The sequence below is a fragment of the Columba livia genome, chromosome Z (assembly GCF_036013475.1).
Source record: "Columba livia isolate bColLiv1 breed racing homer chromosome Z, bColLiv1.pat.W.v2, whole genome shotgun sequence".
Classification (NCBI taxonomy): domain Eukaryota; kingdom Metazoa; phylum Chordata; class Aves; order Columbiformes; family Columbidae; genus Columba; species Columba livia.
The window spans coordinates 21,533,079-21,553,284 of NC_088642.1; the positions used below are offsets into that span (position 1 = coordinate 21,533,079).

The 20,206-nt window shown below is 36.6% G+C and overlaps 1 protein-coding gene across 1 annotated transcript in view; it reads right to left on the reverse strand.

The window, feature by feature from the left end:
* The window catches only part of NUP155 (nucleoporin 155), a 31,437-nt gene that overhangs the window by 10,096 nt on the left and 1,135 nt on the right, over positions 1-20,206 (reverse strand). The window contains exons 2-22 of the mRNA XM_065047581.1: positions 19,671-19,808; positions 19,233-19,329; positions 18,020-18,090; positions 17,306-17,398; positions 16,338-16,504; positions 15,790-15,895; positions 15,185-15,258; positions 14,792-14,883; positions 14,562-14,659; positions 14,315-14,467; positions 13,627-13,727; positions 12,056-12,226; positions 10,168-10,278; positions 9,164-9,258; positions 8,311-8,399; positions 4,768-4,830; positions 4,517-4,667; positions 3,592-3,658; positions 2,589-2,707; positions 2,296-2,402; positions 1,244-1,377 (exon numbers count right to left, since the gene is read on the reverse strand). Of these exons, the coding sequence (XP_064903653.1) occupies positions 1,244-1,377; positions 2,296-2,402; positions 2,589-2,707; positions 3,592-3,658; positions 4,517-4,667; positions 4,768-4,830; positions 8,311-8,399; positions 9,164-9,258; positions 10,168-10,278; positions 12,056-12,226; positions 13,627-13,727; positions 14,315-14,467; positions 14,562-14,659; positions 14,792-14,883; positions 15,185-15,258; positions 15,790-15,895; positions 16,338-16,504; positions 17,306-17,398; positions 18,020-18,090; positions 19,233-19,329; positions 19,671-19,808 (2,297 nt within the window). The remainder of the gene's footprint in view (positions 1-1,243; positions 1,378-2,295; positions 2,403-2,588; positions 2,708-3,591; positions 3,659-4,516; positions 4,668-4,767; positions 4,831-8,310; positions 8,400-9,163; positions 9,259-10,167; positions 10,279-12,055; positions 12,227-13,626; positions 13,728-14,314; positions 14,468-14,561; positions 14,660-14,791; positions 14,884-15,184; positions 15,259-15,789; positions 15,896-16,337; positions 16,505-17,305; positions 17,399-18,019; positions 18,091-19,232; positions 19,330-19,670; positions 19,809-20,206) is intronic.

Here is a 20,206-nt window from a genome sequence, read left to right on the forward strand (position 1 = left end):
ATTTGCTCACATAGAGTTCCCAGGAGTGTCTATATAGTGTCTATGGATGTAACAGTGTGAAAATACTATTACAAAACTCCAGAACTACTGAAGACAGAGGAAAAGATTCCATTTGTTAAACAATTAGTTAACTCCTTGGCCAACACAAGAGAAAAGCTGCCTGTGTTGGAAATCGTGCTAACTCCCCAAAGCGAGAGCGTAAATAGCTCCAGCTTCTGTGCATTTTTAAAGTTTAAAATTTTTTATTTTTATCAACAAAGAATACAACTTCTCAAACCATTTATTTTCAAGTGCTAGGACATAATCCCTAGTATTCAAATTAATAGCTTTTTCAAGGGCTGGATGCAAATTCAACATTAGCAAACAGTACATAGCAGTAGCACCACAGTTCTGTAAATCTCCTTCTTTACAAACAAGGAGAGAGAGGCTGGATTAACTGAGGTTGTTTAGCCTGGAGAGGAGAAGGTGCAGGGAGCAGTGTGTGGGATCTTACTAATATTTACAGGAAGGTGTAAGAATGCAGAACCTGAATTCTCTCAGTGGTGCACAGTGACTGGACACAATGCAATGGCCAAAAGCTGAAGCAAAGGAAATTACACCTGGACATAATAAAAGTCTTTTTTACTCTAAAGGCGGTTAAACACCAGAATGGGTTGCCCGGAGGGGCTGTAGGGTTTCCATCTTTGGAGATATTAAAAGCCTTCCTCGACATGGTCCTGGGCAACCTGCACCAGTTAACCCTGCTTTGAGCAGAGGGAACAGGTAATCTCCAGAGGCCCCTTCCAACCTCAGCTGTTCTGTGGTACATTCTGGAACCTTACTTACATAGAAGTGCAAGGGTTTGAGACTCTACAGTCCTACTGCTTTTCACTTGTAAACATTTACCAACAGTAAGGCAGAGAGTGAATTCCTCCTGGCCAGACAATATTGATCTATTCTTTTTAGCACATTTTGCAGAATGTGCTGAATGTGAAAAGACAGTAATTCATAAAACCAGACTCATTAAATGACAATAAAAGCAAAATAAGAAGTGACACTTCCAATTCCCTAAAATTGGGTGATGAGGTCAGTAAATGTTAGTCTCAAAAATAAACACTTGCAACCTGACTGAAAATCCACCTATGGTTTAAAATTCAGGATACGTTTCTCAATGAATTAAATTAGTACTCATTTGAGAATAGGTAGCAAAAGAAATTATTATGTTAAACATAAACAAATTAAAATAATGTGATTTGGATCGTACCTTCTGCAGCTCACCTACAACAACACTGAACTGGTGCTCACAGAGCAACTTCCATAAAGCCAATGCCTGGCAGGTTTTGCGAACAAGTTGCTGGATGCCTTGAAGTGAGGTCTTCTCAGTTAGCTGTGCCTCAGCTGAAAAGCCAAGAGACTGTCAATGAGTAACTGTTCTACATGCTTCAAATTAGCCTGTAAATTGTTGAGGTTTTACAATAATCTCCTTAGATTTCTTTTTTTTTTTTTTCCTCTCAATTCAGTATTTCTTTGTAATAGGACAACATACTCACTTGTCTCACAAACTGCTTCACACTTGCTATCCTGAAAATATAAATAGATGTGCAGCTACCAAATATTGTAATGAGGAGATGAAACAATCTTACGAAATATGGAGACCATTAGGAAGAACAAAAAGAAGACAGGTAACAGCACAATTTCAAGATTGTCTGCATGGTGAAAATAGGACAAAGAGGACATGTATCTACACAGCATTGAGATTTAATTCTTCTCTGAGAAAGCTTAGAGTGCTTTAGAGTTCAAGTACTTTTATTTTAGTTTAATAAATTGAGAGATACAACTTACATTTTGCAGTAGCTCAATACCACTAGATGTTATTGTGCCAAAACCCAGATTATCCTCACAAAGAGATACTCTCTTTTGTGGTCTGCTTTAACTGGTTGCAATATTAAGCTTTCAATATCAAAGTGAAAGGTAATATCTGAAGCATGTAACAAAGTCTCTAAAGGCTGCAATGTTTCTCTATTTAGTTTTCAGTTTTCATTCAGGCTACATAATTCACCTCTAGTAGTTGTATGTAAATTATTTTTTCACATCAAAATCACTGCAGAAGCACTGTTCCCAGCATGATACAGTACGGAAGCAAAAGCAAGGTGCTAGCAAAGCTGGTTTCCAAACCACAGTGCTTTTTCTGAAGGATTATTAGAAGTATGGCATATTGATTAACATCGAATTTGTATGGAAAGAGGTTTTAATAAAAAAAGAGAACATCCAAATGCACCATACCCTGTTACTTCTGGGTCAAAAGTAATTACATACCATGGTATTTCCTCTGGAGGTCTTGCTGGACTTGCTGAGAACTTCCGCCATCAGGCCGCATAAAACCCAGGAGCCTCTGTTGCAGATTGGCAGCTGGTGAGCTGAAACTGTAATTCCAAAATAAAGAGATGCTAGTATGATAACAAATACTGACCCTTTTAAAGATGAAATCTAACAACTCATTTTAGCTATGATGAAGCTATGCACATTTCCAAAGTAATACAGATATGCACGGTAGTTTTTCAAGAGGTAGACATTAAATATCACTAGAAAATTGGCGCAATGAATAATACCTTGGGTTTCCAAGCGCTCCTACTGTAGCAAACTGTGAATTTCTATCCAGAAATTCTTGTAAACCTTTCAGTTCTTGCAGTACACATTCCAATCCATGGGATGGAACACTGCTTTCTATCTGCAAAAGAAAGTAGACTTTACAGAAAGCTTGGTTTCCAAACTTTTTTCCAAAAAATTTCCATGTTAAGCTAAAGCCACAAAAAAGACAAACGCAAAGAGGGCACAACAAATAAACAGCATAATAGTAATGCTATCACTGGAACACAACATTATTTTACCAGATGCATTGAAGAGGGGGCACACATGTGAAGAGGTACTAGTTCTCTGCAGATACACAGTATTCAAAATGCTACTTTCTTTGCCTCTTTGATAACCAAGTCAGCTGTGTTTTACTATTTCCAGCTCTGAACTAAAACAATGATTGAGCATTACTAAGACAGAGTATAATTGCTAAGGTCTTCCAGAGTCTCCCAGTTACCTTAAAACTGGAAGAAGAAAGCTCATGTAGAAGTTAATTTGCATTGCTGAAATTACTCAGTTCAGGATTCTATTAACATCCACGGTCAGATAAGACGTTGTTATTTTGATCATGGACAAAAAGTGAAACACCAAGATGTTAGGAAGATGTTGGATATTTTTTTATGTCCTTATATAACCGCAATGTTTATCCTAACCCACTAAAGCATTTTATTTTTAAGTTTTGTCTGGAGGTGGTATGCAGAAATGAAGTGCAATCGCTAAACATTTAGAAAACTGGCCATTGCCATTTAACAACAGAGATCAAATTACCGTTAGGTTTCTTAAAAAGTAACACTGAAAATAGCAGCTTAAAAATATTTAGAACATACAATTACTCCTCAGTTAAGAGCACAGCACTTCAGAAAACATTCAAATAGCAACAATGTTTTTTTTTATATCAGTTCATAATTGGGAATGGAAGTATAACACAGCTTAAGATATATACTATAAGGAACTTCTAAAAATACAAAATGTTTTACATACTGCAACAACTTCTCGATTGCCACTTTTGAAAACTCTCTCCAGGACTATACTGCCATCCCAAATATTTCTGCAACACAAAACATTACTGTGTTAAACATCAAGTAATTTAAGCAAGTATATTTGCAAGTCTTGTACGTATAATTTCTTAAGAAATAAATGGTAATGATTTTTACTTCAAGGTCTAAAATAAGGATTTAATTTGGATGAAAATTAAACATTAAAAAAGTTACCATTACCCATTTCTGAATGGTATAGATACATATAGTTAATAAAATTTCAAATTTTAAAACTTTAATTAAATCAAGCTTGATGCTCTCAAATACTTTATATATAGACCAATACTGTTCTCTGGAAATATAGTGTAGGTAAATAAGTGTCATAACAAATATTTCTTTCCCAACCAGCATGCAGACAGATGACCGACATATGAAGAGCTCTGTTCTTGCTTGGGGTGTTTAGTAACACAGGAGTCAACAACCAAGTAACAGAATCCTCTGTAGTTTTGCTTCATTGCCCATTTCAACTTTCTGTTTAAAGCCTCTTAACAGAAAAGGCTTCAAGCCAGGACTTCAATCCTGTAAGTCCTTCTGCATTTCTGTTTCACCCCTTAGGAGTTTCAAACATATAACTCACAGGTTTGAAAAATAAAACTGCAGTTTTCAGAGTTGTGCACATACACTTCATTGCAGAATCAATGCCTAAGCAACTTTACTGTCCTAGCCATTCACTGAATGTATTATCATTATCAGAGCTGGAAAGAGAATGTATTATACCAATGGGTACTTCATAAACAACATAAAAATGCACTTTACTACTTCAGATTTAAATGCTATTAAGACAGAATTCACCACCGATGAGCATTAGGGGAAATAAAAACTATGAAACAAATTCAGTGGCAGAATCTCCTTTCACGCAAACACCTCACCCTATAATCCGAGCAAAGTATATACAAATGCCATTGTGTCTTCCAGAAAATACTATCTCAGGACCCATCATTCCACTAATGGATGTACCAGGGTGAGACATGGAATTCCCAGAAGGATACATGGGAGTTGACATAGTAGGAGGTTGTAAACCTAGGGTGAAAGTAGGTAAATATTAATCATTTGAATGCAAATAAGAAAGACTAGTTGAAATAAACCTCCATTTCTTCAGCAAAGGAAAACAAGGCATTACCTTGCCCAGGTGTTGTCAAAAAGCTAGGATTAGGATATGGACTATCAACAGTCAAGGAGGAACCTAAAAGGGAAAAAAATCAGTTTGTTAAATCAAACAAAAAAACCCAAACCAAAATATAATCCATAAATCCCTGTGCAAAAGCAGCAAAGTTGTTAAATCAAGTACTTTAAAGTTGGAACCATTTCAATATCTTTTATGTATAGTTAAATACCAAAGTGCACTGATTTCTTATCAACCTAACATTCCATAAGTGTACCAAATAGATATGTTTCAAGAGCAGCTCTTACGTTTTTTTTCCCAGCATTCATGTGCTATTTAATGCACATCATCTGTTACCTGCATTGAATACAATGTTGTCCACATACTTATTCTTGTTCTTCACTCTCTGACTGCTCCCTTTCCTAATATGGGCACCTACTCTCAAAACACTCACACTTTCAGTCTTTTAAATCTTTTCAAAGAATAACAATTTTACCTCTAAAGCACTCAACTGAAAGAAACTGGTATTATTACTCTTTAATTTTTACATAAGGCAGTTGGACAAACACCACAGCAATACTGCTAACTTGGAACATTCAGTTTAATAGTGTCCATGGCCTCAGACTCACATGTGAATCCTCATACCTTCTGCAAATTAAGTCTGAGCACATAACTTTAGACCTCAACATATGAGGAGCATGTGTAGTCATCTACAAAAACATCCATGTACTATCAGCATGTAGGGTAGACCACAGAACGGGCAAGAAAACTGACACTCCGGAAATTTAGCTTTTATCAAAGAATCAGTTCTTACTTCATTCACTACAGTTCTCTTAACTTGGCAATACACAACAGTGTAAAGGATAATAAAGTTCTTCACCAAACAGTGCCAATGCATTCTCAGAGCACATACTCCTGTGTGCCAAGTAAAACACAAACGTGCAGAAAAGCTGCACATGAATGCTTAAATAGATTTTCAACAGTAAGAAAAAGAGGGAAGTTAAAGGTGCCTGGCTTTTTAACACTAACATTATTGTAATGTAGTTTCACGTGCAAAATTTCAAGGTGTTTTGGTCAATTTCTGTCAGCACTGTGTGTCCCACCACATGGGACATTCACAATATCAGAATCTTAACTTCATAGGACAGTTCTATACCCTTTAAGCAAACGGAATAAGGAGTATCTGAAAAACTGGTGCCATCTTCTACCTGGACCTGTCACTGAAGCAATGGGGAAACGCACTTTGATACTACTTTTCAAAGAGGCATACAAAACAGCAAATGACAAAAATACCCAAATGTTTAGACTTCAGAAAAACACATTTACTTCTAAAAACAGCCACTTCATTGATCACAGAGCTTACTGTCATTTCCCCCATACCATATTCATTCTCAGTCTGCTCCTAGCACCCGTTCTCCTCATAGCTGCTGTCCTCTCTAACCCAGATTTAATATTTAATTTTACATTCTTATGCCTAGCCTCAGACGCTGCCCACATTGCTACTGTTCCGCATCATCACGCTTGGAAAGCGATGCCACTGATGTATTGAAAACAGCCACTCTTTTTACTGTTTTAGTACTAGTATAGAATTCTGAAAAAGATGATCAACTACTTTTCCAAAACTTTGTTCCAGTTGAGCACACCTTTCTCCAATACTTAGGAATTTGTATATAGGTCAAAACCAACACTGAAATGCAATTTCCTTCCATTTCAGACAATCAAGTTTTTTCCCAAGTCTGATGTGTAAAATTGAAGGTAACATGTCAGATAAGGCTAAAGGATGTTGGAAGCTCATGAGTTTATGATTTAAAAAAATTATTTAATTCAGTAATTCAGAGTTACAAATTCATCATTAAGAATTTATCTTTTTAAAAGCCTTTAAGATCTGGAACACATACTAAGTGACAACTTCCTGAAGCAACTGTAGAAATGAAAGTGAATCCAAGTAATCAATGGGGCGGAGTCTAGTTGGAGGCGAGTATCTAGTGGAGTGCCTCAGGGGTCAGTACTGGGGCCTATATTATTCAATATATTCACAAATTACTTGTATGAGGGAATAGAGTGTATTATCAGCAAGTTTGCTGATGACACCAAACTGGGAGGAGTAGCTGACACACCAGAAGGCTGTGCTGCCATCCAGTGGGACCTGGACAGGCTGGAGAGTTGGGCAGGGAAAAATTTAATTAAATATAACAAGGGCAAGTGTAGAGTCTTACATAAGGGTGGGAACAACCCCAGATTCCAGTATAAGTTGGGAAATGACCTATTAGAGAGCAGCGTAGCAGAAAGGGACCTGGGGGTCCTGGTGAACAGCAGGATGACCATGAGCCAGCACTGTGCCCTTGTGGTCAGGAAGGCCAATGGCATCCTGAGGTGTATTAGAAGGGGGTGGTTAGTAGGTCAAGAGAGGTTCTCCTTCCCCTCTACTCTGCCCTGGTGAGACCACACCTGGAATATTGTGTCCAGTTCTGGGCCACTCAGTTCCAGAAGGACAGGGAACTGCTGGAGAGGGTGCAGCGTAGGGCAACAAAGAGGATGAAGGGAGTGGAGCATCTCCCTTATGAGGAAACACTGAGGGAGCTGGGTCTCTTTAGCTTGGAGGAGACTGAGGGGTGACCTCATTAATGTTTACAAATATATAAAGGTGTTTACAAATATATAAAGGGTGAACATCACGATGATGGAGCCAGGCTCTTCTCGGTGACAACTAATGGTAGGACAAGGGGTAATGGGTTCAAACTGGAACACAAGAGGTTCCACTTAAATTTGAGAAGAAGCTTCTTCTCACTAAGGGTACCAGAACACTAGAACAGGCTGCCCAGGAGGGTTGTGGAGTCTCCTTCTCTGGATACATTCAAAACCTGCCTGGACACCTTCCTGTGTAACCTCATCTGGGTGTTCCTGCTCCAGCGGGGGGATTGGCCTAGATTATCTTTTGAGGTCCCTTCCAATCCCTAACATTCTGTAATACAGGCAGGTCTCCACTCCAATAAGCATGAAGTTCTGAAGAGAAAGAACAGGTACTATTCTCATTTGTAGGTGGCACTGACTACCTAAGTAGAAACCACATGTTGAAGCCGGAGCTTTTACAGGAAGAAATAACTTCAAACAACTATCCCATTTCTTGATCAAAAGTTTTATTCTCCTAAGCAATATCTGCAGAGGCATGACAATGGCACTGTAAGAAGATAGTCTGCTATAACCACACAACAACCAACTAATTTTCATGAAGTTTGAACTATAGTATCGATAAATAGTTCTCTGGCTGCTGAGATGCCTCTGGTAGCAATAAATGTATACCTTCTTCACATAGTCTTAATAGATTATATGCAACATCCAGACATATTTTGAGATCACATCACCTTCTCACTAAATTAAAAAAAAATCACTTGAGACGAATGGATCAAACTCTATAATCAATTAGCCAGTGAGTGGAAAATCAAGGACTATTTTAGACAAAAAGAACACAGGTACTTGTGAGAAGACAAAACACAACCTATTTAAGGGAAAAAAAAAAACAACAAACCACCTCTCCAAAACCAATAAATGCTTGCTACTTACTGGCAGGAACAGGAGAACCCAAAATAGGTCCAACATTGCTCGGAGGAGGCAGAGCTGATGGAAATCTCATTTGTGCTTCTCCTCCGTATCTAAAGTTTCCATGCAAAGACAAAAATTCCTCACATTTCATACATAGTCCCCTTTATTTTCATGTCTTTGAAAATTAACAGCAATTTTGGGATTCTTTTAAAATGGGGAATAAAAAACCCACCATAGCTTTACAGAAATATTTGTAACCGTATGATACTTTTAGCAGAAGAAAACTAACGGAATATTCTTTATATTAAAAAGCACTAACATATGCAACTGCAAAGATAAGTTAGATGAACAACTAAGTATATTTTTGTGGACATTTTAAGTTCTGCTGATTATGTGATATGAACATGCTTTAAAGAGAAATTTACCAATTCTCAAAATCAGGCTGATGTCTTAGTATCGTTTTAAGGTTTGCCTCTACAGGAAAGTGGACAGAAGGACACATTTGAGACAGCTCATGCTTATCCTTCTACTGTCTACAAGTAATTTCTATCCACCTCTCTCCTATAGTGCTACATGCGCACTTCTTAAACATCTTTCCTTGCTAATACCCATCTCTCCAGACCTATTGTCTACATTTTCTCTGGAATGCAAGCATCCCAAAGGGGAACTATATAGAAATCACCATTACAGGAAGCTTCCTTTGTTGATGAGCCCTAAATTAGTGCAAAGGCATTTTCTATCAGGTTTAACAGTCTATGCTCATTTTACAACAACACTTGCTCAAGTAGCAGATTAAAGAGTCTGCACAATTATTCACTGGCTATAGTGATCCTGCACATAATGTTCGGAAAAAGCTTACAGAATTGAAACTTACCTGAAGAATGCTCGAGTAGCCCAGGCAGATACTTCTCTATCACATGCAGCATTAGAACAGGCCAAGATAAGGCAAGTGGCACAGGCCTGATCCTCCTGCAGCATATTATACTATTAGTGTGGCAGCTTATATCAAGTTGATAAAGAAATGTATAGGAGTTACACTGCTCAATAAATAAATAGTAAATACTTTTTGCATCATTTTACTTAGAAGGCAAGGAAATCAGCTCTTCCCAATTATAGATAGGAAATGAATAATAGTAAGGCATCCCACTATAGCGGCTAAGTTTTGCTATGTGGTTTTTGAAACACAGTACGCTTACTGGTAGGAAACCGTCTCCATGTCTGTCACCTAGTTATGACTAAGATTCATGCAATTTCTACATACATGTAAATTAGGATTGTGTTTGAAGAAAAAAAATCTATACAAATTATGGTTTGCATATTTGTAAGGAATGTTAAAATAACACTCAGTATGTCCTATCGAAGTACAAGAGAATAGATTACAGTGAACAGATCCTAATGACAGATGACAGATACAAATCAGTACTAGTCGAATTAAAATTGTAATCCATTATAGCTTCCCTCTTGTTTGTTATTTACCTTAAACAAAAAGAATTAGACCAATTACACACATTTCTACAGACCTTTGAAATGTAAAATCCTCTTATAGTGGTAGGAATTAAAATTTTTTTTAGAAACTCTTCCTCCCCTGCTCTTAGATGAACTCTTTTTCTAAACTAGGATCTGCATCATACTTCTGCATACAAGACATACAAGAATTTCAGGGAAAGTGAATTACACTTCAATTTTTAGATACCATAAGAAGTTATTTCTCATTATATAATCTTGTTTTATGTAGATAATACAGGAGGAAAAGCTAATACTTTAATTGATAAATGATATATTAACTAGAAGTTTATAGCAACAAGAAGATGCTGAAGGAAGTGATTAGATTTACATAAATATTATAAATTTTCCATTTAACAGGTCGAAAGTTCTTACCTGATGCAACTTGAAAAATCTTTCAATCTCTTCGCCATCTCCACCTACATTGCTAACAAGCAGATGCCGCAGCTGATCAACAGGTCTGAGTTTATGAAACATAAAGCTCCCCTAAAAATAACCCAAAGTTAGTTAGAATAAAGTTGTATTTACTCAGACCATCCCATCACCCTGTCCCTACAATGCTTATCTTCATAAATACAAATTTTCCTGCATTGCACTACTGGATCAAAGTATAATGTGAATGGCACCCAAAGCCCAGCTCCCATTCACATACAGAGAATTCTGTAGTGAGTCTAGGAAAGGCAAGAAAAATATTACAATTGCTAGAAATTCTCCATAAACTAAGTTAAATGTGTGCTTCCTACTAGGCTAAGAACAACAAAATGCAAACACATAGCACACAAATACAGAAAAGAAAGGCTTTATCTTTCTAATCCTCAAAATTGCCTAGAAAATAAATGCTTGAAGAATTCAGGATCAAGGGCATTGTAAGACTCTACACATAAACATCTTGCCTGCGTCCACAGCAACTACTGGAGAGGGTCCATTTAGTGCCTTTAACAAAATAGCTGTCATGAAACATACACAGGTTGAGTCTAGAAGTTACAAGACATTATGGAAAAATGGGCTGATTCCAATGGGATGAAGTTCAATAAGGCCAAGTGCCGGGTGCTGCACTTTGGTCACAACAACCCCCTGCAGCGCTACAGGCTGGGCGCAGAGTGGCTGGAGAGCAGTCAGACAGAAAGGGACCTGGGGGTGCTAATTGACAGGAAGCTCAACATGAGCCAACAGTGTGCCCAGGTGGCCAAGAAGGCCAACGGTATCCTGTCCTGTATCAAAAATAGCGTGGTCAGCAGGACAAGGGAAGTGATCCTTCCCCTGTACTCTGCATTGGTGAGGCCACACCTGGAGTATTGTGTTCAGTTCTGGGCCCCTCAGTTCAGGAAGGACATTGAAGTGCTGGAGCGGGTCCAGAGAAGAGCAACACGACTGGTGAAGGGACTTGAACCTATGGGGAGAGGCTGAGGGAGCTGGGGTTGTTTAGTCTAGAGAAGAGGAGGCTTAGAGGTGACCTCATCACTCTCTATAACTACCTGAAGGGAAGTTATAGCCAGGTGGGGATTGGTCTCTTCTCCCAGGCAGTTAGCAACAGGACAAGGGGGCATGGGCTTAAACTCTGCCAGGGGAAATTTAGGCTGGATATTAGAAAGAAATTCTTTACAGAGAGGTGGTGGACTCACCGTCCCTGGAGGTTTTTAAACTGAGATTGGACATGGCACTTAGTGCCATGATCTAGTAAACGGACTAGAGTTGGACCAAGGGTTGGACTCGATGATCTCTGAGGTCTTTTCCAACCCAGTCGATTCTGTGATTCATGATTAAATATTTCTTTTTTAAATTGCCTATTCGTTAATATGTTAAGTGCCCTAAAACGTTGCTAAATGTAATCAATCAGAAACATACAAAGGGAAGTTTGTTTTTCTCGTGTTTTTTTTTTTTTTTAAAACCCTTTCAAAAACTACTTTTGGGACTTCTTCTATAACAAAGAGTATACCTAGGAATCCATTGTTTGTTTCAATTTCATGTAATCATGAGTATAACCAAGTTTAAAAGAACTTCTCAGATGATCTGTACCTACAAGGGTCTCTTGAGACCAATGAAAACTATTCATATACTGTGTAAGAGAAGCTGGCCCAACAGCTTTGAGTAAATTTCAAATGGTTACAGATGGTTTCAGCAATCTTCTTCCTAATTCCTTTTCATGTTCCGAATATAATCCTCAAAGCATATACAAAATGAATAAACATTGACAGGTTTAGATCAGTCTTCCAACTTTATATTTACTCTTCTAATTTCCTGTATTAAGAAAAGTAATACTAACCTGGGCTGAAAGCAAAACAAACTTCTTAGGTGGCAGCATGTGTTGCTGTACAACAACAGGTGAATCAGTTATTGGAATACTGTCTTTATTTAGTGGTGTTACAATCTTCTGAACTTTAAATTCATCGATAGTAGAGAGAGCCCAGGAATGTCCATCAACACGAGTGGTCATCTGAACAAAAGATAGATATCATCTGAAGTTTGGTAACAGATAATACATTTTGTATGTTCATGGTGATATTTTCCTATTTACCATTTAAAATTACACAGAATAGAATCTACTTTTGACCCAAGAAAACCCAGAGCAAGTTCTTTTACAGTCTAACAGAAGGTTACCACCAAATGTACAGCTACATGGGAGACAAGGAATAATATGTCACTTCTTCTGAGGGATAGGGATAGTGTTTTGTATTTAAATGTAAAACAACTTGCTAAGTGGGATCCTTTAATTCTGCTACAATATAAACTCAACAGAACCAAGTATCAAAGACAAAATGAATTTCAACTATTTCCTAAAGAATAAAAAAATGCTGCACTTGAATCATAGAGGTTTATAACACTTTCACAGTTGGGAGCAGTACTTCAAATAAAACACCAGAAGGGACATAAGGTAGTGAAGACATTCTAGAAAACTAGGTATACTAACAACAAGGAACTGCTGCTCAAGAAAAGGCTGCAGGTTTGTTTGGGAAACCTACCTGTGTCACTGTTAAATGCTTTGGAAAAAAGAGAGATGCCAGTACTTGGGATATTTATGTGTAAGTTTTTTCAGGGAAGGGATCTGAAGTGATTATAAAGCTCACTGTAAGTTATTAAAACTGCATATAAATCAAAACTTGACTTTGAAACTTATAGAGTCTCTCCACTCCAACTCTACTACTGCTCCTCCAACAATACTATTTTTGACATGTCATTTGTCACATCAGTAGAAGACTTCAGACTTCCTTCAGAGCTGGAATACAGGAAAAGTTCTCCCTGAACTGAAGCATAAGGCAACTAACCCCCCACAACTCCTCTTACAAACCTACTTATGTAACAATTGGGAAAAAGAAAATCAGAAAAAAAAATTAAATAATGAAGAGATTAGTTATGTCTGAAACATAAAGAAGATGTGGCATATCAGTTTAAATATACTCAAAGCTTCTAGCATCTACTTTTTAGACAACCTTTGCCAAATTTTATCCTCATCAACAAACACCACTGTGGACTGTGTCTTCCTGTGCTTGTGCACAATATGCAGTAGGTTATAGACAACATTTTCAAATCTGTTATTAAGTCTTAGAAGTCAAGGCAATCGCATTTGATACGTAGCTCGCATCATGCTAGAAAGTATGGCTGAACTAGGAATTCCTACTAAGAGATCAGATTCAATTCACTGACAAAACTGCCTGCTAATTTTTTTTTCTTTGAAGTATACCGACTAGTAGCTTTGTAAATGTTTCCAAACTGCTCATGCAAGTTTTCAGTGAACTATCCAGTTCTTGAAGATAGTATTATTCAAGTATCTGTTGTCAGAAAGGAAAAAATAATATCTAGATTCCATCAAAATTGTATAGAAGTTCGCTTTAGTACCTGTGTTTCCATCATTGGCTTTTGAAAAGGGAAGGAATCATGATTGATACACCAAAGGATGTCATTATCCTCATTTTCTGAAGCTGCCATTAACAGGACTCCTAGCAAGAACACCAATATTAAGTTTGTATTAGATGCAATAATAATGTATGAGATAAAAGTTCATGAATTCATTCATTATGTAGTAAAAATCAATCTTTAAATTTGAATCACACAATTTAAACAGCAAATAGTATCTCCTGCGTTTGTATGTCACAGGGTTCTTTAGAAAGTCACTTTCAACACCACTTGCTGTCTACTCTAAAATATATAAACAAAAATGAGGCTAAAATAGGTAGAGCATGTCTCAAAAAATATATATTTAAACAGATCATGGATTTCTCTGCTCAAACACTGCACCTTGCAGAAGAAATAAATTCTGAAAAATATTACAAACTTCCACTTCCAAAACCTTTCCCAGTAACACACAGAAGCCATGTTCCATTCTCAGTTACTCCCACTGCTTCAAACTCCACAATCTAAAATCAGTGTGATAGTGACTGTCACAAGGAGGGGAAAAAAAAAACAAAAAAACCCATAACACAAAACAAAACCCGCCAAACAAAAAAACCCACAAACAAACAACAAAAACAACAACAAACGAACAAAAAAAAAGTCAATCTCCTCTGAGCCGTGTTCCACTGCTTACCTTTGCTATAAAGAGCTCTGTGAACTTTTGCGGGCTTCTCCACACTAGAAGAAGCTGAAAATCCAGGTGGCAAACGGACATGAACCAAGGTTAACATGGAGGGACGAGCTGTTGGATGCTTAAATTGTGAAGTACTAAAATATAGTCGGACACCTGAACAAAAGATTAAGAAAAGTCATCATTTTGCTGAATTGTGCAGATGCCATTTACCAGTTTAAAAGGGGAGGAACTAACATTGCTTTCTTACCTGCATGTGTGATTGCTAATAGTTGACAGTCTATGGATTCAGAATTTTCAATCACTGCTATTTGAACAATAGGCTTAAATACAGAACGATCTATTGTTCTAAAAAACAAAACAAAAAGCCCACACACACTCTCAATAAAAAGAAATAAGCAAACAGCATTTTTCAAAAACATAGCAGGAAACTATTGCTCTTAAAGGAAACCTCTTAAATTACAATTGTCATAAATATACCTGGCAATGGTCCCAGCAGCAGAAACTATAGCATTTTGTGAAAGAGAAGTAACTCTTGTCATTCCTTGACCATCTTGTCCCAGATCATAAACCTGCAATTCAATAATGCTGCTTAGTGGTTTACATTTGAATTAATAGAGCCTCACCTATCAAGCAGCAACTCAAACTCTATTTTTATCTCATCCTCATGTTTTCATACAATGGAGGGGAAGATCAAAAGGGTACTTTTTCTCAGAAGATAATATTTCAAGTCTTCAGCACACGTTTTGTTACGAACAGATACACTGGAATAATACCCTGACATACATACAGAGAGTTCTGAGGTACTGAGGAAAACTTTAACAAGTATATACACATTAGCAACATAGCCAGTAGTCATAAGAAGCCACATACTTGCAGCACTCCTTTTTCTGAGCGGGTATATAAGATATTTCGAGAGTTGTCAACCGCAATTTGAACTACTGGATCTGAGAAGGCAAGAAACCAGCAAATCAACACTGGATTTGGTGAAAACAAGTTTAAGACAGAGTATTTATAAAATAATTAATAGTAAGTTAACAAAATCTGCAGGAGTCCCACACATGACGTCTACTGGAAGCAATGTAAAACAGCAATCAATTTCACACAATTATTACTAAACAAAACAAACAAAAAAAAGTGCATAAAGGTGTATAATTTCAACTTTTTCACTAAACATTGAAACAGGCTAAAATTACTTGCTTAAGGATTCTACTGTTTGCAGTGATCCTACTAAGCACATATTAATTTTGTTCTACAGTATGCTAATTTTAGTTACAGATGTCAAACTTCCTAGATTTTGGTATCTATATCCTGAACTAGACACATAGGACCTGATTTTTATAATCATCAACTACTACAAGTTTCATTGAGAATAACTAAATGCTCTGAATTAGAAAACTATCCAGCCTGAGTTTCTGATAGTATTGTTTAAAAGGTTACATTGAATTATTGGGTAAAGCTTTAACATCTGTACTTACCATCCTCTGAGAATGTGAACTGCAGCAATGAAGGAATAAGGAAAGACAGAGCGCTCTTTGAATGATTAATTTTTCTACAGCGCTGGCTAAACCAGCCTGCTTCAGCCTACAATTTAAAACAAATACAGCGTTGAAAGAAAAACAAAACAAAAAAAAAACCTAGCAATTATATTCAGAAAGTCCTTACCAGGACAAGTAGGAAAACAAGTAAAAATCTAACTACGCACCATTGATTTAATTGAAAAAGTACATACTACTCAATTGAAAGAAATAGCTGATCGTTAAAAGGAAAATTTCACATCAAAAAGGGTGCAGGACGTCACAATTTTAATTTTTTAGCTGACCTAGGTAGCCTTGCTATTCCTCAAAGATACTTGTTCAAAGATAATACACCTACACTGACGTCAGATCTGTTGTGCAATCAAGTAATGCAAAGTAATTATGGAATAAAACAAGACAACAAACAGGACATGTTTTAGAACTCTTAGTCCCTATATTCCACAACCATGAAACAACAAAAAATGCCTGTGTGTAAAACCTATAGTCACCTGGTATGCTACTTCATATAAGCAGCCATCTTTTCCAGCCAAAAAGATACGCCCATTATCAGTAGATGTTATTGCCAGAATATAAGTATTGTCAGTAGGGAGCGAATAGAGAGGGTCTGGTAGCAGCTGCATTCCGCCAGACATACTGTCATTAAGTGATCCAGTACCTCAAAAAAATTAAGAATGAATAAATAAAGTTTAAGTTGTTTTAATAAATATTACAAGTCTGTGATAAGCCTTTCAGAAAACAGGAAAAAATTACAGTAAATTTTGTAATTACTAACCACATTCTGGAATAGCTATTCTTCAAAGTGAAATGCAGAGTAACTAATCTTCTGTTTTTAAAAAAAATGGAAGTAAATTGTCAGTGTAAGTTTCCAAGTAAGGAAATGCCATGTTTTTCATTTCTATACAATGCCATCTCCTCTAAATTGTGACAAGTCTAAAACACAGATTTCTACTTTTTTTTCTCTTTTGTATCAAGACAGCATGAGAAGATAGCAAAAGATTGTAACCTTCTCACTTTCTTCATACAATTGTGTATTCTCTCTATTAATATATATGGCATAAAAATACGGTATCAGGTTCTCAGCTTCTGTGGTTGGAATACAAATGCCGAACAGGTTAACTAACTGTATTCACCAATTCCAAGATTCATGCCCATCTCTTCTCTCCCTCTCCAACATGCTGTTTAATTAACAGGAGCACCTGTTTTAAAAGCTGTTTTTCTGTTTAACAGGTGAATAATACAAGTCAACACTCATATAGAAGTCCAGAATCCAGGAAGTGTACACCCCATAAAACCTATTTGCTCCTGCCTGTAACATGATTAAAAATTAGCAAGGTGCTTAGCACTTGGCCTTGCTTTTCTTTTTTTTTTTGTTTTTCCTTTTCTTTTTTTTTTAAAATGGCTACTAATAAAACAACCGTGTATACCTGTTAATGTACCACTGAAATGAGATAATTACCTGCTTGTATATTAGCACAACTGAGGCCTAAAATCACAATATCAACAGGAGTAGCCAGAACAAGTAAGTGTCGTACATGAGGCTGGAAGATACCTAAGGAAGGGGAGAAATTGAAATTTTAGTTTGCAGCCAATCTCTCATTACAATGATGTATTCAATGTACCCATTGGACACATGGACTGATTACAGTGAGTAGACATATGTAAGACCTAACGATCTATGAAACTCTAGAACTAGAAAGCAGTATCAATCAGCAGCTCAGCTTCTAGTTCATTAAACACAGCATCTTCGACTTTTCCTTATAAACGTGCTTCTTTTAAATTCAACCCTATTGCCTCTTCAACATTGACTTCACTGTTACCTAAACAGTAGCTGACAAAAGAACTGGGAAGGCTAGAAACCAGGATCTCATGGAAGTTACTACCTGAATGTGTAAATTTATGAACAGTAACTTTTGTTTTTCTGAGTATGCTATGTGCCACAGAGTATAATGTGGCAAAAAAATGCAAGCTTATCAGTGCAAATGAATGTTAAACTACAAATTATTTTTAGCTTGTAATTAATTCCATCTTTCTAAAACCAAAACAAACTCAGGTATCATGTGTATACATATCTACACACACAAATCACGGATTTTCACATATGTACATATGTAAAACATACACAGAAGGGTCTGTAACTGCCTAATTCTACACACTGTAATATATGCCTTACCTCCCTTTGGCTTTACAAGACCCACTGCAAGAATTGTTTCACTAAGACCATCAAAATAAGCCAGATCTCCCCTGTCAACAAGAAAACAAACAAACAAAATAAAACTTCTCATGTAGTATCACATAATAACAAAGTAAAAGAAATCCTGTTCTGTATATTTAAAAACTATTAATATTTATTGTAACATTGAAGCCACCTACATCTTCCAGTTCGGGTGGAAGCAAGTCCAGCAGAATGGAATGACACAGAAGTTTCACAGCAGAATTACGCTGGCAATCAGTGGAGATATTTGGAGCCCCTATAGCTGAGTTTCAAACCTCAAACCCAACTGCAGTATTTTATATTTTTGGATTTTGTTGATTCATAGAGTCTACTCTGAATTAGACAATTTAGCATCTGCAATGCTGATTAACATCAAGAGAGAGGAACTTATATGATTATTTTTCCCATGAAAATTATCTAAAGCAAGAATTCCCAACCTCCTCGCCAGCATCTTACGATTAGCACTATGCTGTGATATTTGGAGAATGTATTTAATCCACTGTGATATAATGTAAATGTATGCAGAGCAGCTATGTGAGCTACCATTCGAACCTTAATCTTCTTGGAAAATGCAACAATGTGTATAAAACAATTATTTCTAAAAAAATTTTTATTATATAGGCAAATAAGCAAGTAAATCTGTGCATTATAAACTTATCACTGCCATTTGAAAATATAATGAAATAATTTTCGGTTTTATGCATCCTTAAAATAAACTAGGCAGGAGGGCTTCAATCGTACTTCAAAGTACTAATGCTGTATTGCTTACCATTGTGGGAATGATTTGCCACTGTACACACATCAGAGTACTTAGTAGATCTACTCAGAAAAGTTAGGCAATTAGTATAATTTTTTCTACTATTTTGGTGTAAGCAAAACCCTAGCATAAATGCAGCAATAACTTTAGGGTATTAGCTGCGCCTAACCATAAGCAAGTGCATTTTCCTTTCTTATATCTCTAGATGATTTGGAAGCAATATTGCTAACTCTTAAAAAACCTTAAACAGTTGTTATTCAAAAGTTTTAGTAAAACTTTAGAGTACTCAAAATAAGTTAAACTGAATAGCACACCACACACCTGTGCTAGCAGTAAACAATTTCTCAGTACTGCAATCACTTAATTCTGGTATAATAACAATAAAATATCATCAGAAATGTGTTCTCTGCATACCCGTCTTCATAGTTCCACATAAAGATGTCGCTGTCAATGGTCAGCCAAGCTCTGCTGATTTCTGGAAATACTCCCATCATACAATTGCACTGCATATCTGAAGCACTGCTGATGTAAGGTCTAAATGCATTTCAGTTAGCAAAGGCAAAATTGCCTTTAGAACATTTAAAAAAACCCACATTGTTTCATATACAGTAGTATACACTATGTACCATAAATATTCAAAGTTCTTCATACAGAAACCAGTTCCACCAGCAGCTCTACTCAAATGGACCTTGTTACCACCTGGAGCCTTGTGAAGGGAACATGAACCATAGCAACCTTCATTACTGTAAGTCTGACAGAAAGATTAGAGAACAAGATTCTGGAAGAAAAAAGCTAGTTTCTAATAATATTAATTACTTACACAACCTAACACATTATTTTTCATAAGGATACGTCCAAACTGCTCCACTAGCTCCGGGGGGAGGGGAACTCTGCGGACTGAGCTGATCTCTGGAAGATTAGGTATTGACAGCAAACCTGGTCCTTGCAAAGGATAATCCATGTCTGACATACCAGAAACAGTAGGGCTACCTGCAAGTAAGACCAACAAAATACGTTACACCTCTTGTAAATAATAATAAATTAAAACAAAACAAAACAAAACAAAACAAAACCACAAAAAAAACCCAAAAAACCAACAACCCATTTATATTCTCCTTCTTTATCTTTACGTGATTGTTTCCTAATCTGTGAAATCTGAATTAGACAAATAGCATCTCCCATTTTACTTTAGATGAATAATACAGGCCTTCTGGCTACTCAGAAAAAAAGTTATTGATACTGCAGAGACTCCAGCTGTATAATACCACTATTTGCAAAATATGCGTGAACAAAGGTTTCAAGAGAAGCAGGACCACAAACAATAAACCTAAATCTCAAATTAGACATGAGCAAACAGATTTACAAACAAACTTTTACAATAACTCATC